The 20806-nt window shown below is 32.5% G+C and overlaps 2 protein-coding genes across 2 annotated transcripts in view; one reads left to right on the forward strand and one right to left on the reverse strand.

The window, feature by feature from the left end:
• The window catches only part of LOC106681635 (ankyrin repeat and SAM domain-containing protein 1A), a gene marked incomplete at its 5' end in the record, with an annotated part of 95805 nt that overhangs the window by 24605 nt on the left and 50394 nt on the right, over positions 1–20806 (reverse strand). The window lies entirely within an intron of this gene.
• LOC136796281 (odorant receptor 49a-like) overlaps positions 14486–20806 on the forward strand; it is an 8330-nt gene continuing 2009 nt past the window's right edge. The window contains exons 1-3 of the mRNA XM_067049569.1: positions 14486–15360; positions 17594–17693; positions 19233–19337. Coding sequence (XP_066905670.1) covers positions 14486–15360; positions 17594–17693; positions 19233–19337 — 1080 coding nt within the window. The remainder of the gene's footprint in view (positions 15361–17593; positions 17694–19232; positions 19338–20806) is intronic.

Consider the following 20806-nt stretch of genomic DNA (forward strand, 5'->3'; position numbering starts at 1 on the left):
ATACCACATTTAATGGGAAAAATAAATAAATAATTAAACAATAAGTAAGATCAAAAATTGAAATCAAATTAAATTTTAAAACGTAGCATTTTGTTAGTATTTACACTCTGTATGGGGCGCTTAAAATTAAAACCGGAATATAATTATAAATGAAGAAATACAAACTAAAAAAAGAAAAATGACATAAATTATATTTAATAGCTCAACAGAATTCATTATCCTATATATTCTTGATGAGTTCGCGATCTATAATTAGAAGTAAATTCCTAAAAGTGTCTTTATAACTATTTTAATAGCTTCTATTGAGATAATAAGTGAATCATCGTTAAATAAATCTCAATAATACTACAATAAATTATGTAAAGCTGACATTATCCGCTCAGCTACACGATAACTACTTATTAAACTGTTGATAAGCGTAATAAAATGAACTTATCGACCATTATACAAATCAATTGCAAGGCAATGACTGCGGAAGCTGTACCGGAAGATAACCGAGATTCCATCAGACAAGTGAAGATGTCATCTATTATGAAAAAACTAAAGATGTGTACGATGAAAAAAAGAAAAGTTTTTTATTAAAACTTTAATGGGCAACAAAGCAGAAAAACTTGATAAAGAACTAAAAATTAAACAAACGCATATGAAAATAATCAAATCTTTACAAATAAGAAATATTACGAACGTAAATGTGTCAAAAATAATTATTTTAATTTTTTTTTAAATAAATAAAATTGTATCCTTGTTAAGTTTCAACACAATTGTATCAACAGTCCAACGTTTGGCCAATCCATCCTCAAGGACAATATTAAATTTTTTTTTTTAATTATTTATTTAATGTAATTTACAACTGTACAAAATAATACAATAGGTAAATATGTAGTATGTTTCATATACACTTGAAAATCTTGGGAAGGAACCACCCATTAGTGGTACTTCAAACATTAATTTAAATTAGAAGGTCCGTTAAAATGAAAAGACGCATATCTGTTTTGGGTCAAATCTGCAACGAATGGGATGTTAAGGTCTTTGTAAATGAGTTTATTTGAATGAGTTGAGCTTTGGGGCTCTACTAAACCTTCGAATTCCTGTCGTATTCAATCTTTACAAACCAAAATCCTTAGTAAAATCTTCAATGCTCCTTATTTTGTTACTAATAAAACCATCCATAAAGACCTAAATGTTCCTTATGTAACCGATCTAACCCGAACTTGACATTATTCCTTCCATAATAAACTCCCTAACCACCCAAACCCACTAGTTTCTAACCTTGCTTCCTCTTCCATTCCTGGCAATCCTCCGAGGCCCCTGAAAAGAAGATGGCCTCGTGACCTTATATTGTAAACTGTTTTTAGAGTTCTACTACTGGGTAGTTTCTCTACATCCTGTATCATATCATTATGATCAAATTTACTTGTTGTATTTTTTATACAGTTGTAAATATCAATAAATAAAATTTAAAAAAAATAAATTTAAGATTGTCCTTGAGGATGGCCGAAACGTTTGAATGATGATATACTTAAGAGTGTTGCGACTTAAAAAGGATACCATTTCATTTATTTGAAAAAATAAATAGCAGTCTCAAGAAATTGAAAATATTATATATATTGTATGTAAATGTTTAAAAACATAATCTAAACACTTTTTAAAAACTAACCTATGAACATAACAGAAACTTAGTAATAAGATTGTGTTTAAAAATTAATTTACATTAGGATTAATCAGAAGATGTGTTTCTGAATTTGCTAATACACAACCTAATTTTTTATTGTTCAAAATATTTTACAATTATGAATTATTATTTCTTAATCATCAAAATACGTGATAGGGCCACTTTATATGCATTTAAAATTATCATGTTCCCATCAACGTCGCTCGGAACAAATTAATCATCCCACAACAAATTTTATTAATATTTCTATTATTACATAATAGTCCTGAATTTTTCATAAAAATCTTTTTCTTCTTTTACTTTCCCTAGTAAACGATAAATGAATCGCAACTCTGCCTTTAAATTGTTTTTATAATTTGAAACATTCATCTAATAACAATCTTGTTTTCTGATTTATTTTTTGTATTTAGCTGATAACAGATTAAGATAGGTGTCAAAGTGAGATTATAGCTCAGTATTGCACAATTCATGATAGACAGTTTTCTGCTCTTGGGTATAGCTTCATCTATTTCAAAGTCAAAATTTCAATTCAATTTCTTGATCAAAGATTTTAAATTTGAAGACAACGTCTATTTTTAAATAATAATAAATATTACCGCTTCAAAATATAGAAAGTGAAAATTATATTCCAAGAATTTATGTAATAATTAAATTCTAGCATTATTTCATTGATTTTCTATTGTTTTTAATTAAAAATGAACCTAAGATTGTAATGTGGATTTTCATTTCAAATGATGAATTTTATTTTATTTTTATTATTCCTTTCATAATAAACTCCCTAACCACCCAAACCCACTAGTTTCTAACCTTGCTTCCTCTTCCATTCCTGGCAATCCTCCAAGGCGCCTGAAAAGAAGATGGCCTCGTGACCTTATATTGTAAACTGTTTTTAGAGTTCTACTACTGGGTAGTTTCTCAACATCCTGTAGCATATCATTATGTCATTATGATCAAATTTACTTGTTGTATTTTTTATACAGTTGTAAATATCAATAAATAAATTTAAAAAAAAATTTATTTTTAATTTATTAAAACCATCTAAATTTACAATTATGTGCATTTATCGTGAGTATGCTAGTTCTTAAAGATATTTTAAGAGTTGCTTAAAAAATGCATTAGAACAAAATATGGAATTGCATAAAAATTCTCTGTTGATCACTGAACTTAAAAGGATATTGCAGACCGGAAGCATAGAGTTTGACAGGCCTGCTAGTGGCTAAATGATAGATGAATTAAGATCACATCTTCTTATTACTAATAAAAATCATTGTTTGTAAGGCAACCGAGGAAACTAAACAAACTAATTCAAAGTTGGGTGCTTAGTGATTCACCCTATGAGAAACCATTTTTTTCAATACCATATCAGAATCTTGGTATTATTCTGATCAATATGTAAAAAAATATCTTCTTTGATTTTATATATGGCACTTTAAACATCATTTTTATGGTCTGATGGGATTTCCCAATTTTTACTACATCATATGATTAATTTTATAATTTTGCTAAATTATATTACACATAAATCCTGATTCAGTGATTCAGCTCAATTGCCAATCATTAGTAAAACAATGTTAAACAGGAGAGGGTGGAGTCTCTTTTTCATAGTTTTTCTTCCAAAATACTTTGTTATTCCAAATTTGACTTAAAAGATATTATGCGCCACTTTCGATTACACTAATCATGTTAGTGGGAGCTGTATGTAGGCGGGGAGTAGAGGCGTAGTTCTTTCCAACTTTGGAAATGCAGAGGCTGCGGTCGGATCCGGCCTGGTTGGTCGACTTTTATTTCTGTGGCGGTCCCACAAAAACTTGACTCCGCACCATGTTAAGAATAGGTTGGTTCCTCGCAGATAATCCCCTACTCCTCTCCGTACACCAGAAATGACCATGAAGGTCATAAAAAAACAAAAAATCATATTACTTCACTAAAACTCAGTTTATATAAGGCCAGTATGAGTTAATTACTAATAACAATTTCTACTTTAAAAATAATAACAAGCATGCAATCTGCTGATATATCTTCGTCTTCTTAGAGATCTGCCTAAAGGTGAATATTTAATTAATGTTAAACCTATTAGACTGAAAACCCAGCCGATAGTCCCCTAGTTTCAGTTCCAAGCTAGATGTGAAGTGAAGATACGATTCAGGGTATAAAAGGGGAAAATGGCCATAATGTCAGAAAATATCGGAGAAAATTCAACCAAAAATTTAACAGTTTTAAACAAGAAATAGATAAAACTTGAAAAATGGTGAAAATTTATGAGAGCCGATGTTATAAAACGGATATTTCATTTTTTCAAACATTTTACTATTGCAAACGATCAAGCAATTTTAACTGATGGTAAGAATTGACACAATTTATAGGTTTAATATCGCGCTTTTACTGAAATAATAATTAACACATAATGACAGGGAGGGTGGCTCAAAAATATATTAATATTGATATTTTCGAACTATTAATGTAGTTCGATGTGCAAATGACACGTAAAACACAACACACAAGGTCGGAAAACCTAATTCACGTTTTATATATGTTCACATAGATCTAATGAGCCCTCAACAACCTTCAAAATAAATCATTTATTTATTAATTAGCATTGACCGATGGTTGGAAGTATTACCTATAACGCAGAATCCTCTTCTGAAATGTTTTTTGGGGGCAGAGATTGAAACTTATTGTCCTATAAACTGATCCAGGTCTCAATTTTCTCTCTGAACTTTTTAAGTGCATTGCGAGAATATTGGGAATTGAACTTCATTCGACTAACAGCAACAACACTCAAACGAATACCATTGAAAGAGTTTAGCGTACAATGAAAGCCGCATTAGTGTGTCGGTTAGGTGAATCAAAAGGTGGTCTTTAGAACTACTAGTTGTCTGGGTGTGTATTCGAAAAGTTTGTAAAGTCCACATCAATGCGAAGTTAGTACATGGAACAACTTTGCGCTCCCACGGGAGAATATTTTGAGGAGACTTCCACAAACATGGCATCGACCCACCAATTCATGCAGAATTGGATTGATGCTTTCACGACACTGTCCAAGATACGTCCTAGCAACATTTACCTCAGCTATAAAGCGATGAAGCTATCTACCAAAATTGTCAACATTTGGATCAAAAATAACTGTATCACTGTATAAAGAGACTGAATTGATACTGAATTTATAGTAAAATAAAATCCTCAAGGGTACCTTCCTGTTCAAAATGACCTTCCTCTAACTTGCATGTAATTTCTCCGACGTCTTCTGCTCTTGGAAAATATGCATTAGTAAGATGTGTACTGTTTCCTTCATCAATAAGCGACTTTGGGGTTTCAAATGAGAAGATTTATAATGAGGTGTAGATAGTTGACCGTAGATTAATGCTTGAAGAAGTTTGTCGGTGGGGGGGGGGGTGCGGTCAGCAAAGAACAACATAAATAAACAAAACCATATTTATTTATTTTATGCCGACGTTTCGACCTGAGTTTCAGGTCTTCATCAGGGCTATAGAACAAAAGAGATAACAACAACATTTAGAGATAACAACAGGCATAAAATAAATAAATATGACAAACTTCTTCAAGGAGAAGATTTATAGGTATAATATTAGAGTTGGACAGTTAGAATTACCTCCCTGCCTTTTCATGTCGATTTGTAAAAAAAACAATGTTTTCTTCCTGATACTTAATAAACTTATTTTTATTAAGTTTGTTTCGTTATATCACTAATATTTCAAACCAATACTCTGTATTTGTATGTAGAGAATAAATTATGATAGGGACAATTAACAGTGTCCGTTAGGTTACAAAAAAACAAACAACTGTTTGTATATTCTATTTGAATGGGTTTGGTTGATTTGGATTTAGTCTTATTTTCTTCTTCATAAATACTACTAAATTTTAAAAGTTTTTTTCTCAGATCCAGTGGTCGGCAATAAATAAAACGAATTAAAAAAAGAGCTGGAATAAAATAAAGTATTAAAAACAAAAAGTCAAAGGGGAAGAGAATCAGTGGAATCCATTGAATACTCTTATCTCAAATGTTTTAAGACCAACAGTTCTTGCGCATTGTCCCACGACTCTACAGGTCAAATGCTATTTAGTTTTTGTTATTTTTTAGTCTCAAAATTATATCTTATTCTCTTCTATCAAAGTGGAATTCTATTCATGTAATATAAATTCTGTAGCAATTATTATTATTTTAAAACTTAAATTGTATAGTAGCTAATTAAAGCAAAAATATATTGATTTATCAAGATTTAATATAACTGTTATGGATTTTCAACTAAATCTATTATTTCTTTATAATATATCTGTTCTATCTAATATATATTATTTTTATAGTGCTGTTTTATGAAATCTCACAACATAATTAATTCATATTAATTTGTTGCTGGAGTCCACTGTAAATAATTCTTAATCCAAAATTCGAATTGCATACTAACTGTTCGTGTTAATATTCTAATATTAAAAATATTTAAAAAAAAAAAAACTGTAGAAAAATAAATCATTAAAAAAATAGAATAAAAATGGAAACAGTAGGAACCTTTGTAAACTTTTAATTCACACGTTTTAAGACACACAGTTCTTTAATATTTAAAATTACATTGTCGTATAGTAATGAACCATGAATACAAACATTCATATAACATAATATGATATTAATACATGATACTATTTTTTAAATAATGTATTACTAGAGACACATTTACCGAAAAATAAATATGTTATTTTAAGAAATAGATTTATGTAAGTATTGCTATTGACAGATAAACAAACAAATGACTAGTAAGTATTAAAAAAAAAGGTAAAATTAAAAAATCAGGATAAATAATAAGTATTGAATACAAGTTTCCAAAGTTGGTAAGTCATATATGTCGGCATGTTTCTTCTAGTAAAAGTTGAAGTGAATATGCCAAAAAAGATAGGTGACAATTTCAAATAATCATTAATTAATAATACATATTTTTTGTTAATGTTTTATTATGACCGAAATGGGTCAAAAAAGCGCGGGATTTAATGGTTCTACTACATAATTGCTTAAATTTATTATTTTAAAAATCATATTGAATAATTTCAACAAAATATAACATTTCCAGCCTTTATGGAAGTGAAAATTCCAAATTTATTACATGCTACAACACCAGATCTCCCTTAACATCGAAATGTCATGTTAAAATTCATATATCCATTTGTAATTTTTTTTATTCCAAAAAGTCGATTGGATTTTTAATAAGGAAATGAGCTAAATATAATTTAGCACATAACTGCATATGTACTCCACAGTTACTTACCATCTACAGAACTGTCCTCATCTGCATCATACCCTTGTTCCAATAAACGAAGACGAGCCTTCAGTTCTCCAGGATCAAAAAGAAGTTCCGAAATGATGGGATAATCGGACAAACATCCATTCATAAGAGCGCAATCAATATTATCACGAAGTTGATCAGATATGAGATCCCGATCTTCAAAATCGATTTCTTCTTGGCACTCATCAACGTCATTCCCCGTTGGTTTATCTTCTTGATGAACGAGAGCCTCCGTGGTCGTTTCTTGTAAATACTCACATATGTCCTCATAACTCGGAATGTTTTCATAAGATGATAAACTGGCATTGCTGGAATAGTAAGGTTGCAAATTGGTAGCAGTCCGGTACGCAGGGATCGGAGAATCCTCCACGTCACTATAGCGAAACGGGATGAGCTCAGGTACGTCGGCAAAAGTAACAGTTCCAGTTCTACGCTTCGATTTAACGTTTTTAGAGTTTCTAAAATGTGGACAAACTCGAAAAGGGCACGCATGTTTGACTGTATTTTGAAAGAACTGAGTACCTTTCAGAGGAGACACAGCGCGGGCAGAGGTCACCTTCTTCAAAAACTTGAGCCATTTCATTTTATCACGTTTCTTCTTGAAATGCCGTATCTGATCGTTGATTACTTCCATTGTACGGCATATTTCTAATACAGAGTCGAGATCAGTGGTGGTCGTTCGGAGCAAAACGTCACGTACAGATTTTTCGCTCACACCGCTAATGAACATATCTTTAACAAGACTCTCTCTCAAATTCCCGAAATCGCAAGAATTGCTCAAAAATTGTAGGGTCGCCAGAAAATGTCGGTAAGATTCGCCAGGAAGTTGCTTTCTGCTGAAAAACGAATGTCGCTCTTGTGTCGTGGACGGTAAAAAATAATCATCAAATGCAGCAATTACATTCTCGAGGATCCTTTTCTCACGCTTAGTCAAGAGTAAGGAGTCGAAGACATCGTTGATGATGTCGCCTCCTGCATGAAGTAGTATAGCAATTTTTTTCTCGTCAGAGGCGAAGTCATAGTAAGCACTGATGAAAGCTTCGTAATTTCTCTTAAATTTCCTCCAATTGTTAGCCATGTCGCCGGTTGTACACAGAGGTAAAACGAAGATCGAAGGCTGATCCATGATGAAATGTATGGTGATACACAAAATATCGAGAAGTAAACTAAAATGGGGGAAGGAGGATGTAGATTTGGGAGATATTTGACACAAACCGAGGAAGGCTGGAAGAGAGCTCTAACGCCCGGCTAGGACTGGATGGTAACCTAACCAAAGCCAACTTATCGCCCCATGTCGTCACTATAGAGGGGGGGCTTGCGGATCTCCCGCAATTCCAAGAATAATCTCATATATTCAAAGTCTGTCCCATTTTTATAATTAATATTATGATAAGTCTCGCGAAAACAACTGACACGAAACCATTAATAGCTTGACGAATTTCAACTCTACATTGATCTTCTTCATATAAATATTATATTTTTCATGATTACGTTATAAAATATAAGTGAATTCAATTAATTTGACTTAAAGAAACAATCCTTGTAACGCACGTTTATTTATAAACTAATTTTGCCAATGACTACAATTTATCTTGAGTAAATAATAACTAAAATGAAACTTTAGTAAACAATATTCATAAGCTAATTAACTTAATGATAAACGAATAGAGAAAAAAAATTCGAAAGCGTTTAACGTAATGACAACTGAGTTTACATAACTTTAATTACAAAAATAAATACATACCATTACGAATACTCTAGATTCTTTAATCTGCTATAAAATATTGACAATGAGTAGCTATAAGACTCCGATTGAAATTTTTCAATAAAAGCGTCACCACATAACGAATTGAACATAAATACACACAAAAATCTAAATAAATCACTCAAGTCAAATTTAGATTTATTTTTAAAAGCACACATAAATTTGGTATTGATATAGGGCCAAGTTATTCACTATAACACGACCCATATTCTTCACTTTCAGAAAGATACATCAATACTAGTAACAGAGATTGGCCTTTGAGGCAGCGTATAAAACGAATTTAACTCGATTGAACTTTTATTCGTCTTAATTGTCATAAATAAAAACCGTTGTCATTGATATTTTATATACAGTCTTCAACGCCAAACCAGTTACCAAATATTTGTTGGCAATACTATAATAATTATTACATAAAAGTATTTATAGAACGTAATTTAAGCTACAATATTTCTATACAAACATTGTCTCAAATCATAATAATAAAGAAGGCTCAACGAACCCGAAGGTTCGATGCCGATACCACCAATCGCTGTCTACATAAATCCTTCCAGTGATGCCCCTCCAAACCCAATTATATTAAATAAGTTTTAATGCAATCCCCCCATCTACGTTTCGGTCTACCCGTCGGTTCAGTATTAATTAACATTTTAGGGACCCGCTCGTTACTAAGCCCTACAACTTTAACTTAACACGCCCATCTTATACGCCGCAATGCTATAACTTGAAGAATTATATTTACCAGGTGTAAGTCCCTTTTTTTTTATTTATTTATTTATTTAAGTGTTTCGACGGTTTAATACAACATCTTCTCTCCGCAGCAGATTCAAGTTTCTGGTTGGACGTTTCACCGTTTGTTGGACCAACTTGTTGTCTCGCGTGATGAACCATTCGTCGTACCACTCTTGCCATCCAATTTCTTTTAACCAAGAAAGAACATCATTGCATGTTAATGATGTTATGATTTGATCTGTCTTTATAGCTAGTCTGCCTTTTCATTCCCGGTGATCCCACAATGAACTGGCAGCCATAAAAATAAGACCATACAACCCATGTTGTTCAATGTTTTCAAATGCTGCTTCAACTCTAATATTTATTTTTTCCTACGCCACAGGAAGTGGGCTATTACGCCATTTTCCCTCTCGCAGTCCAATACAATTTTACTCTTCTTCTTAGTTGGTCCGCATCCTGCTCAACATCTTCTAGACCAATACACGTTAAAAGATGATCTCCATCCATGTCTCCCATGTTGCATAGAGGACATTTCGGGGAATCTACGATGCCAATTCGATGGAGGTGTTTTTGAGCAGGTCATGTCCTGTTACTAGCCGAAACCAAGCCACTCTCTCAGCTCTGCTAAGATTGCCGGGAATTCGGTTATCCTTATGCAACAGGCTCTGCATTAACTCTAATGTTAAAGGGTGTGTTTAAAAAAAAAATGATTATAGCAAATTAGGCTCCAAATGCTCAGAGTTTTTGAATTTAAATTTCAAGGTGAGAAGAAAAGTTAATGTGATATGATAGAAGGTCAAGTGTGAAAGTGTAGGTCCTTTAATTTTGTCTTGTGTAGTCTTCTAAATTCTCCCATTAATTCATCCTTTTTCGGTCCGAATACTTTACGTAATACTTTATTTTCGAAAACCTTAAGGCGCTGTTCATCCCTTAGTGTAAGAAGCCACGTCTCGCATTCATAAAGAACAGTGGGAAGGATAATAGTTTTGTAAATTCTAACTTTTAAGTTTTTGGATAGAAGGTGTGAACTACGTAGTTTCGAAATTGAAAAATAACAAGCATTTCCCGCCTTCAACCTCGCTTTTATTTCCTCATCAATTTGTTTTTTTCAAGTTACCTTAGAACCTAAATAGTTAAACCTATTTACCTGTTCTTCCTATATATTTCCTCCAATATCTATTTCACCAAAATTGCTTGCGTTTCTTTGTTTTATCCATATATACTTCAATTTTATTTATTCATTTATCTAGTTCCTTACTGGAGTTTATTAATGCGGTTGTATTTAGTTCTATAGGTTCCTTGTCCTCACCCAATAATATCAAATTACCAACATACCCACGCACCGGTACATTACCCAAAGTTAAACCCTTTTCGGTATTCATCACACTTTTAAAGACGTATTCTAGTGCTAGATTAAATAAAATAGGTGATAAAGAATGGCCTTGTCTTAAACCCGATCGGACCTGGAATTCCTCAGCTTAACTATTACCGATTCGTACCTTATTTAACGTTTCGGTCATGCACATCCGTACGAGATTTATTAAATTCTCTGCTATTCCCTGTTTAATCAGAATATTATACAGTTTCTGGCGGTCAATAGAATCGTAAGCCTTTCGGGTGAACTACCCCGTTGTATTCCAATTTTCGCTACTACATTTGCCTTAGTGAAAAAATTTGGTCAATAGTTGAACGATTTCGACTAAAAACACATTGGTAGTCTCCCATAATTTCTTCAGCATATTCTGTGATTCGACTAGTTAGGATTAGCGTAAATACTTTATAACATACTGGAAAGAGTAAAATTCCTCGATAGTTATTACAATCCGTCGTCGGCCCCTTTTTGTGAACATGAATAAATTTGAACTCCTTCCATTTCTCAGGCATCTCCTCAATTTCCCAGATCTTTTTAACCAAAAGGTGTATTTTAGAAACTCCAATTTCACTACCTGCCTTGATTAGTTCGTTAGGAATATTCTCAGTTCCCGCTGCTTTATGAGGTTTTAATTTTGCGATGGCCATTTCGACTTCCTCCTGACTCGGTTCTTCTATCCACGGTTCAGCACTCTGGTATTCGGTCAGAGGAGATTGACAATTATTTTCCGCATTCAGAATACTGCCAAAGTGTTTCTTAAACACATTCAATATATCTGCCGGATTAGCTAATGCATTATTATTTTTATTTCTTATTTCCATCACTACAAAGCGGAATTTTCGCAATCGGTTAATATCTTTGTACATTTCTTTTACGTTATTTTCAATTTTCTATCTTTATTATTTGTTTTTTGAGATATTCTTTTTTTTTTTATTCTGAGGAATTTACAGGTCTCATTCTTTGAGGCCCGGAAGTAAGTAACGTTGTTTTCGCTAAGATTATTGAGAGTTTTTAACTTAGTGGCTTTTCTTTGTTTGCGCATTTTACGACTCTCTTCATCAAACCAGGTTTTATTCTTATTATTTTCCCTTTTTCCGAGACACAAATTACCGACCTCTTCAATATTATCTCTGATACCTACCCATAACTTCTCAATGTCTTTGTGTCTCATCTAAAGGTTCTAAGCCTTCAAATCTATTTTTTATTTAGAGTAATAATTGATTTAGAATTAAAGGGATTTTTAAATTCTCCAGATCGGAATTTTCAGGAGGGGAACTGTTTTCATTTCTCTTTTTTATATTAAGTTTTTGTCGAATTTTCACGATTACTAGTTCGTGAAAGTTTCTGCCCCTCGATAGGATCTCATGTTAATTATACTATTTTGACGTATATGTTATACTATGACATGATCGATTTGATTACGCGTTTGCGAATCCGGTGATGTCCAAGTATATTTGTGAATATCCTTACGTTTGAATCCCGTTACTTTTGATTATCAGGTTTTTCAATATGGGAAGGATAATTAATCGTATTCCATTATCGTTATTATACTCATGCAAACTGTCTTTACCGATCATTGGATAATATAGTTCTTCTCTCCCAATCTTTGCGTTTGCATCTCCTATGTATGTACATTAGCCAGAATGGCTTTAAGAATTTTATTGCTTTCCCACTACCTACCCATTTCTGGTAAACGGGAGGTTATACCATAGGTTATGTTATAAATATACTACTCTCGTAAAAGAGATTTATTCCGATGGTCCACTATGAAATGAATTTCAACACTCTCAAGCCGGAGTCGATTTGGGGTAACTTCTTATCCAAGTTGATAAGGTGGCACCTTATCACTATCAACTACGGCCCCTGTTATGAGATTTAAGAAAAGGTGACTACTCATCACTAAAAACCATGTTTATCCCTCTTACCACAAGTTGTGAGGCCCGTCAGTCTACAGAAGCAACTCACACCTAACTCTCATGATATGTAGCAACGTGAGGTTGGGCAAAAATATATATATTTATGTATTATCCTTTACCTTAGTCACTATACAATTTTTTTTTTACAAATGTACAACTCTTGAAATTATTTATAATACTTTATTTAAAATTCTGATTTCCGAAGCTGTTTCTTCCTTGAGATCATTTTTGTTCTTCAGGACTTCATCTTGTTTAACGTCATTTACAATATTAACTTAGTTTTATATAATTACTGGGGGGAAGATAACAAGATCGAAAGAGGCCGATGAACACACCGAAATGATAAAAAAATGCAATATACATATAACCAATTTTGATGTTTTATTATTATTAGTATATATATAAAAATGCTTATTGTGGTGTAAACACCTTCAAACAAGCAAGTATTTTTAGCCTTAATGATATTCTGCTTAACATAATTTTTAACCCTAACATTCAAGATTACATATTGTTAGTTGAAGTTTGCAACTTATAAACCGAATAGAATTATAGTAGCAATTAACACACAGAAGACAATGGAATTTCTAAAATAACTTTTATGCACTTTTTATTACGAAAAAAATAAATTGTATAACCGTCTGTTGTTTTGCAATAAAAATAGTAAAACTTTTTGTTGCATCCCAGTGCAGTGCGTAAACCCCTCCTTCCCACCAAACTTCCCGTCCCGAAGTATTGGCTTCCGATCAGTGGGAGATGCTGAGATCTCCTGTATAGTCTAGCTTTGCCATCTACCTATGGGGTGTGGGGGTAAAACTCGGTTCAGAATTCTTGAGGGAGAATACATATGAATATAGTTATGGATACGTTCAAATAATATTTTACTTAAGTTTAATTGTATCATCTTCCGAATCAGCTTATTTCATAATTATTTAGCTTAGCTATCTACTTATTTTTTTAATTGAAATTTTTTTTTTTGAAATGTTGAAATATTTTTTTCTAACTTAATCTTTATGATTATTTTTTTAAATTTTCTTTATATATGTTTTTTTTTCTATTTCGTATATTTATAAAAAACAAGAATAAATAAAATAAAATCTATACTACTACATCCCATGAAGGGTCAGGTGTTCAGTACTTTGTAAGGAAGTAGTTTCTTGAACAACGGTTGTGCAAGATTTGTTTATGATCACGCTCAAACGCCACATGTTTTTAAAGTGTTCCCAGAGAGTCTGGGTGGACTCCGGAGGGCTCTCAAACCCAATAATAAAGTATAGTAACAGAACAAATCTGCCACAAACAGATACGGGTACCTGGGTCCTTGGAGTAGATAGCAGAGTGCTTTACACACTGAGCTAATCCGCTCCATTTTCGTGTATATAAGCACACACACCACGTATGAAGGAATCTAAGCGCTCTAATAATAAATACCCTTGATTAATATTTAGTCCATGAAAAAAAAATTTAAGCCTTTTTTACGTATTTTTAGAGAGCCGAAATAATTTGACTAAAATATGAATTTAAACACTACGGCCAATAGTTATTAAAACATGATGGAGTTGAAACTTTCCGTAATATCATAAATGGCGTGCTGAATGTGTTATAATAAAGGAATCTACTAATTTATTACAGAGATGAATGTATGTATAAGAAAACTTTTCTGAAAAGGTCTCATACGAAATTCACTTTGCATGTCAGTGCATGGTGTAGAATCAGTATTGTGCAGTTTGTTCGGTAGAGAATATGTGGCAACAGGACGAAAAATCTGAGGCTAATAGATTAGTAGATGCCTATATTCGCAAGCACTACTATCATCTCCTACAAATATCCTGTATCTACCCAAATATGGACGGGAGAATCCGCATTCTCAGCATAATTCAACTGTTGATCTACATTTTGATACTAGTTCATGAATTGGTAATTCTTATAAAATCTACTATCGTCGCCTATGGTTTCAACATGGTCCTTTTCAGCCAAAATGTCCACTTCTGTCTCCTAAACCAAATCTCCCTCATCGTAATAGGAAACTTTATATGGAAGAATTCCAGTATGTTCCGCCTCCATAAGTTGCTTTCTTATGATTTTTACGACTATCAAGAACCTGGTGTTATCGGGGAAGAACTCCTGCGTTCTACTATGAAAACGGAGCGTCGCCGATTGACTCTTATTCCGTTCGGAGCGGTCTTGACTACTGGAGTCGTCATGATCATCTCGCCAATCGTAGACTATAAGGCAGGCACTTTTGATTTCAACAGAAACGCTCCGATGTTTGACTACCACCTTCCTCTCCCTTACTTGAAGCATCCATATTACGTGGGCGACGGTTTTGGTTTCTACTTCGCAATATTTGGACAAATGGCACACGGATTCGTCTTATCCGCTGTCATCGGTGTCGGAGGTTTACTTTTCATTAACATTTCTGAGAACATATGCTTGCAACTGGAGCTCTTGAACAACTCTTTGGATAACATCGAAAGCCGAATAGAGCACCTATATTCAAGGAAATTCCGACGAATGAATCGTAAAAGTGTGAAATCGCTTCGATATGACAGTCGTTATGCTTATTGTTACACTAATTGCCTGAGAAAGAATGTCGAGCACCACCAAGTTATACTAAAGTATTAAAATTAATAATATTATTTCAATAACTTCTTTATATTTTATTATACCAGTAATTAATATTTATAGTGTGGTATTTTTAGGAACATTAATATAATATGACGTTACAAACATCTTTGTACATTAATTTATTGCTGACATTAAATCCACCAGTTTGCTTCATACTTGACATACTAATATAGGCAATGAAGTAAACATCATTATTTACTCCGATAAATCCTTTATTGATGTATACAAACTGTCTGCCTTTCTTTTCGTTTAATTAATTTTTCCGAAGATGTGGCAGGATCATTAGCAATCATTAGCATAATGCAACAACCGAGTTAATTTGTACAGTATAAACTGTAATCCAGTGATTTATAACAGGAGGTACGTGAGAGCCTTAAGATGGACCGCGGGAGGAACCTAATTTTTTATTAGAACAATTTTGTTATCTTTCCTGATGTTTGAGTGCTTAGAGGTAAATGCACAATAAAAGTGACTCAGAAAAAAATTTTAAGCCATCTAACTTTCAAATATTTTCTGAGAGGGACCACCCCTAGCACCAAGTTGGCTGTAGTGTGGCACTTGGTTCAATTTTCAGCTGAGTTCTAACTCATATTGGTAGCAAACCACTGGTGTAATACAAAAAGGCAGCTTTTTTGATCAGGCTGTCCAATTCTGGGAACAACATTATAACACCTTCAAGATTATGCTTTGTATATGGTGGAATTATGAAAGTGTTTTTGCACTATAAGCTGGTTCAAGGTGGTAAGGCTCAAAACTTAGAGCTTTAATGTAAACAACTTGAAAGATTATATCGATTGTTAATAGAGACTCTTAAAAGACTTGCTTGGTCAATCGGAATAAACCTATATTCTAAAAGATTTGTGGAGAAAAAATTCTCAGAAAGGGATGGTGTTTGCATCTTGCCCACTTTCCATACGACTCTGACGTTCCACCATCTGGCTATGGTATTTTCGCACGATGGTCCATTTGTTGAAAGGCCAACACTAGCAAAAACAACGAGGATGTCAAATTAGGATGGAGGGGTTATTCCCCTCGAAAATCAAAGACTGGTATCACCATCAAAATCAACTTCTAGTAGAATGATGTCCTATATTTTGATGAGTAAATGACAAGTAGATTCACCGTTGAGAAAAAACCTATGCACAACATTTTTGTAACGACCTTGAATTTTTTTGGTTCAGTTAATGGCCAAAATAAAGCAAACCAAACAGTTTTTGGTTTTAACTTATGTTTTTACTAGTCACTTTTCAGTAAATCCATAAACTAATACCTAATTATAAATAATCTTGTCGACATTTTATCAATTATAATCACAATTTTGGAGATAGTTCTTTCTTCTTATCTAATTTTTCTGAAACATGAATTATTTGTATTTAGTTCTGGGCTCATTAATGTAATATCAATTTCACACATTGGTTCAATCAATAACACATATGTATCAATTCAATTTAACGGTAGAGTACTTACAACCTCAGTAGGTATTTGACATTATAATTATTAAAAAAAATAAGGACTTTGAAACGGCTAGATTTTGAATCAGCTGTAATTTTAAAGGCTCCCTTGAGCTGAGTTTCATTCATCAGCGATAAAGGCAGTCCTTAATAGAAAATTATCCAGGAAGTTCAAATTATTTTAACTGAGCCGAGTCCCAATGATTCACTCCTTGAGCTGAATCAGTTCTTTTGAACGATTCTTCGATTGATTATTTTCTGATTATTATTAAAAACGAACTTTTTATTGAAAAAAAAATATCAACATGTTCAAAACCTCAATATTTTTAGGGAATAACTTTTCATTAAATAAAAAAAAGAAACTGTTACACAATTTAAAAAAATAAATAAAATTTAATAAATTAAACACAACATATGTTTGAAAAATGGTTTCAATCCTCAGTGAGTTTGATCTATTGCCCAGAAGTAAAATAAAAGCCTTTAGTGATAAATGTTAACGTTTAATCTCCATGATAAATAAAAACCACCCCTTAACATGCATTTATTATTATTTATTACTAGCTACTCCTGTCTTCAGGGTATGTAATAAAGTAATCAAACTATTTATTTATAAATTTATTTAGAATACAAATCAAACAACTTAGTACATCTTCTTTGTTTCTCTAACTCACCTAAATCGACGGTACCGGTAATTGAATCGTAGGAAACATATCAAAGGTATTTATGCATAATTTTATCAAATAAGAATTTCTGTATTTCATTTATGTTTCAGGGCCTTCAAAATATTTGAAGATATTGCTTCCCTACCCATAGGCAGTTCTTATTTCACTGGAACAATAGTTATAGCTCTTAGCTTGGTATCGACTGGGTCGGTAAGTAATAACAGAGAAAATGTATGTATCGTTTTAATGAAATTATAAGAACCAATAAAAAAGTGTTTCAAATTATTATATCAAGCCTAAATAAATGAAAAATATTTTTTTATTTCTATTTTATTTTCGGATTCTGCATATCTTGAAACAAATCACAAATTTTATTTTTATTGAAAATGTAAATCAAGACAAGTGTGCGAAGCCTCAACAAGCCCCTTTGCTAAAAATGGTTCAACTTTAAATTTACTGGCATTATTTTAAATTATTATATTGAATTTTTTTAGCGGGTCACTGAAGAGGATCTAGGAGGGTGAATTCCGGAGAGCGAATTTGTTGATAGGGTGAATTGAATAATTGAGCAGAAATGAGAGGGAAAAGTGGGAGTGAGTGAAACATTTGTATTGGTTATACAGACCGAAATGGATTGTAAAAGGAAACTGTAGTGGTGAAAAAAAAATTGTTTATTATATCCTATTATTGTATATCTTTTTTTATGATTATACCATGAATATGTAATGTAAATATGTCCGATTACGGATTGATAAGTATGCTGTGTGAGATAGCAACCTAATGTATTTAGGCAGCATATATGAATAAAGTATTTCTCTCTGTTAGATATGCCCAGGTCAGAATAGACAGAAGTTACTTTGTTTTGCGTTTGTCAGGAAGAGCCGAAAAGTGGCTTTCCTACAGTACGCTCTAAAACGCTGGTAGAAAATGAAATATAATTTATGCTTAAAATTATATCTTCTACTGGAAGAGTTTCTAAAGTTATAGTACTACTGGAGAACTTAAAAAGGGAGGGAGAAAGTCTAGTAAAATTAAATTAGATTCCAGAAGGTTGTAGCTTAGGTGACGCATACTGGTCAAAAACTTGCTATGCACAGCAGAACATTCTTATAGACAGCAAATTTCATCACCTACTACGTCACAAATCTTAAGGAGTCTTTTAAGTCTAGAAAGCTTGAGATTGTTAAAGCAAGAACGTAACTTGAAGTATCTTGCCACTGTGGACTTTAGCTTGGAAGATTATAAGCCGTGAAGAGCTGACTGTCTGAGTATACAGTGATGTCAGCCCTAATACAGCTAATACCTTCTAAACATGCGACTGTGACAGTTTTGTGAATACCTCTGCGGACATTAAATGTAGAAAATTTTGTAAAGAAATATCTCTCGAAAAAGTAGATAGTTCACGAGATATAGGTGAAAACCAAAAAAAAAAAAAGTTCCAGCATTCTGAGGTTGTTTACATAACAAGAACAAGGTTCCCGGAAATCATTTCCTCAGAAAACCTTAAATTCGTGTTTAATGATCTAAAAAACTAGAAGTGTCGAAAATTAGGACTTTAACAAAACCTTTCCATATTTTTCCTAATTTACCTAGATTATATAGTATTAGGTATTTGTTTTATTTAATTAGTAGTTTTTATCATTGATTCCCCAAGTTGAACTGCGAGTTTAGATTCACTATCAGCGTGTAAACAAGCACTGTCATACTTTTTTTTAATCTTAATCATACTGCACAACTATATGTTCGCAGGGAAAAGAACTCCCCGGAACAACCATAGCTTCGATTTTATTATGTACCATCGAAGTTAGCTACATGTTCCTCTTCTCAGCTATCGGTCAGCGGTTTATTGATCTGGTAATACAATTTCCGTCTTAATTTGCTACTATTTACTATACATTCTAGAAATAAACATAAGATTTGTTGTAAAAAAAAAATAAATAAATAAATAAATAGTTAATTGAAAAATGGATCATTATAAATCAATTTTTTTTATGGGTAATTCTCAAATAACAGGTAATTTTCAACAAACAACTCATCTTAAAATAGTATATATACAAAAAATAAGATTGAATCTTCTTCAGTTGAATCGACTATCAAGCAAAAATTGAACGCGAAATCTACTAAAAAATAGTTAATTTGAAAAAACCACCCATAATCATGGCCAAAAAGATGTCACGGCAATAAACCTTAAGAAAATCATTTAATGTTGTTTTACTGTCCAACTCATTAAAACATTAACCTATTATTTTCTTCTGTTCTGGCCGACTTATAGGAAAGGAAACTAGTGGAAAAAGTTACTGTAGAACTTCATTGCTGGCAAACATTACAGAGTTCCAAAAATCATTAAAATAACTCAGTTTTTATTTGTCCACCACAATGATATTTTTTTAATCATGAACGTATTTACCCTACTGGGAGTTCTAAGAAGATAATAAATTAATCGAAATAATTTTTGTAAGCTTACAATTAAGAAATAGAGATGCCTGAGAATTACGTAAAGATATATTTGAGTGTAAAAATGTTGGCTCTTAGATAGCAAATAGAATAGTAGTAACACATTGTTGAGTAATTAATTCATCATATCCATAAAAAAGAAATGTCTGCCGAGGTCGTTTCAGAACCAACATCTAACCAGATATCATACCTTCCATTATAAACTCCCTAACCACCCAAACCCACTAGTTTCTAATCTTGCTTCCTCATCCACTCCTGATAATCCTCCGAGGCGCCTAAAAAGAAGATGGCCAGGTGACCTTCTAATATAAAAACGTTATTAGAATACTACCAATGGATAGTTTCCCTATGCGCCTGTATCACTCCATTATAAACTTACATCAAATTTACTAAATGTATTATTATGTACAGTTGTAAATTTCAATATATACATAAAGAACCAACATAAATAAATGTATATTGATCCTGGTAAGCCATTTCAGTCTGACTCGAAGGAGTCAGTTGCTTGAGAATCATCTACATGATAGATCTTACATTGTTAGGTTTTGTATAATGTATGCATGTGAGCTTAATGTAAGCACAATGTTGATCGAGAACTGTCTGTGATAAAATGACTTCCTTATATTAACAAAGTGACAACGAATTAAGAGAATGTTAATATGATAATTGCAATGGGGAAATCAAAGGCTGATGTAGAGCGAAAAGTTTGGACTAAAAAATTTGATTTTCAGATTTTTTCGAAAATTCGTATTTAAGGGTTTCTTGAGGTGCTGAAAACGAATATTGCCTTTGTTTCACTCCTAAAAAATCTGACCACACTTTTATAGGTTAGTCGGTCTCAATTTATTCAATATTTTGAGGCACAGGGA

The sequence above is a fragment of the Halyomorpha halys genome, unplaced genomic scaffold, assembly GCF_000696795.3.
Source record: "Halyomorpha halys isolate HHAL.00 unplaced genomic scaffold, Hhal_1.1 Scaffold354.1, whole genome shotgun sequence".
Lineage (NCBI taxonomy): Eukaryota > Metazoa > Arthropoda > Insecta > Hemiptera > Pentatomidae > Halyomorpha > Halyomorpha halys.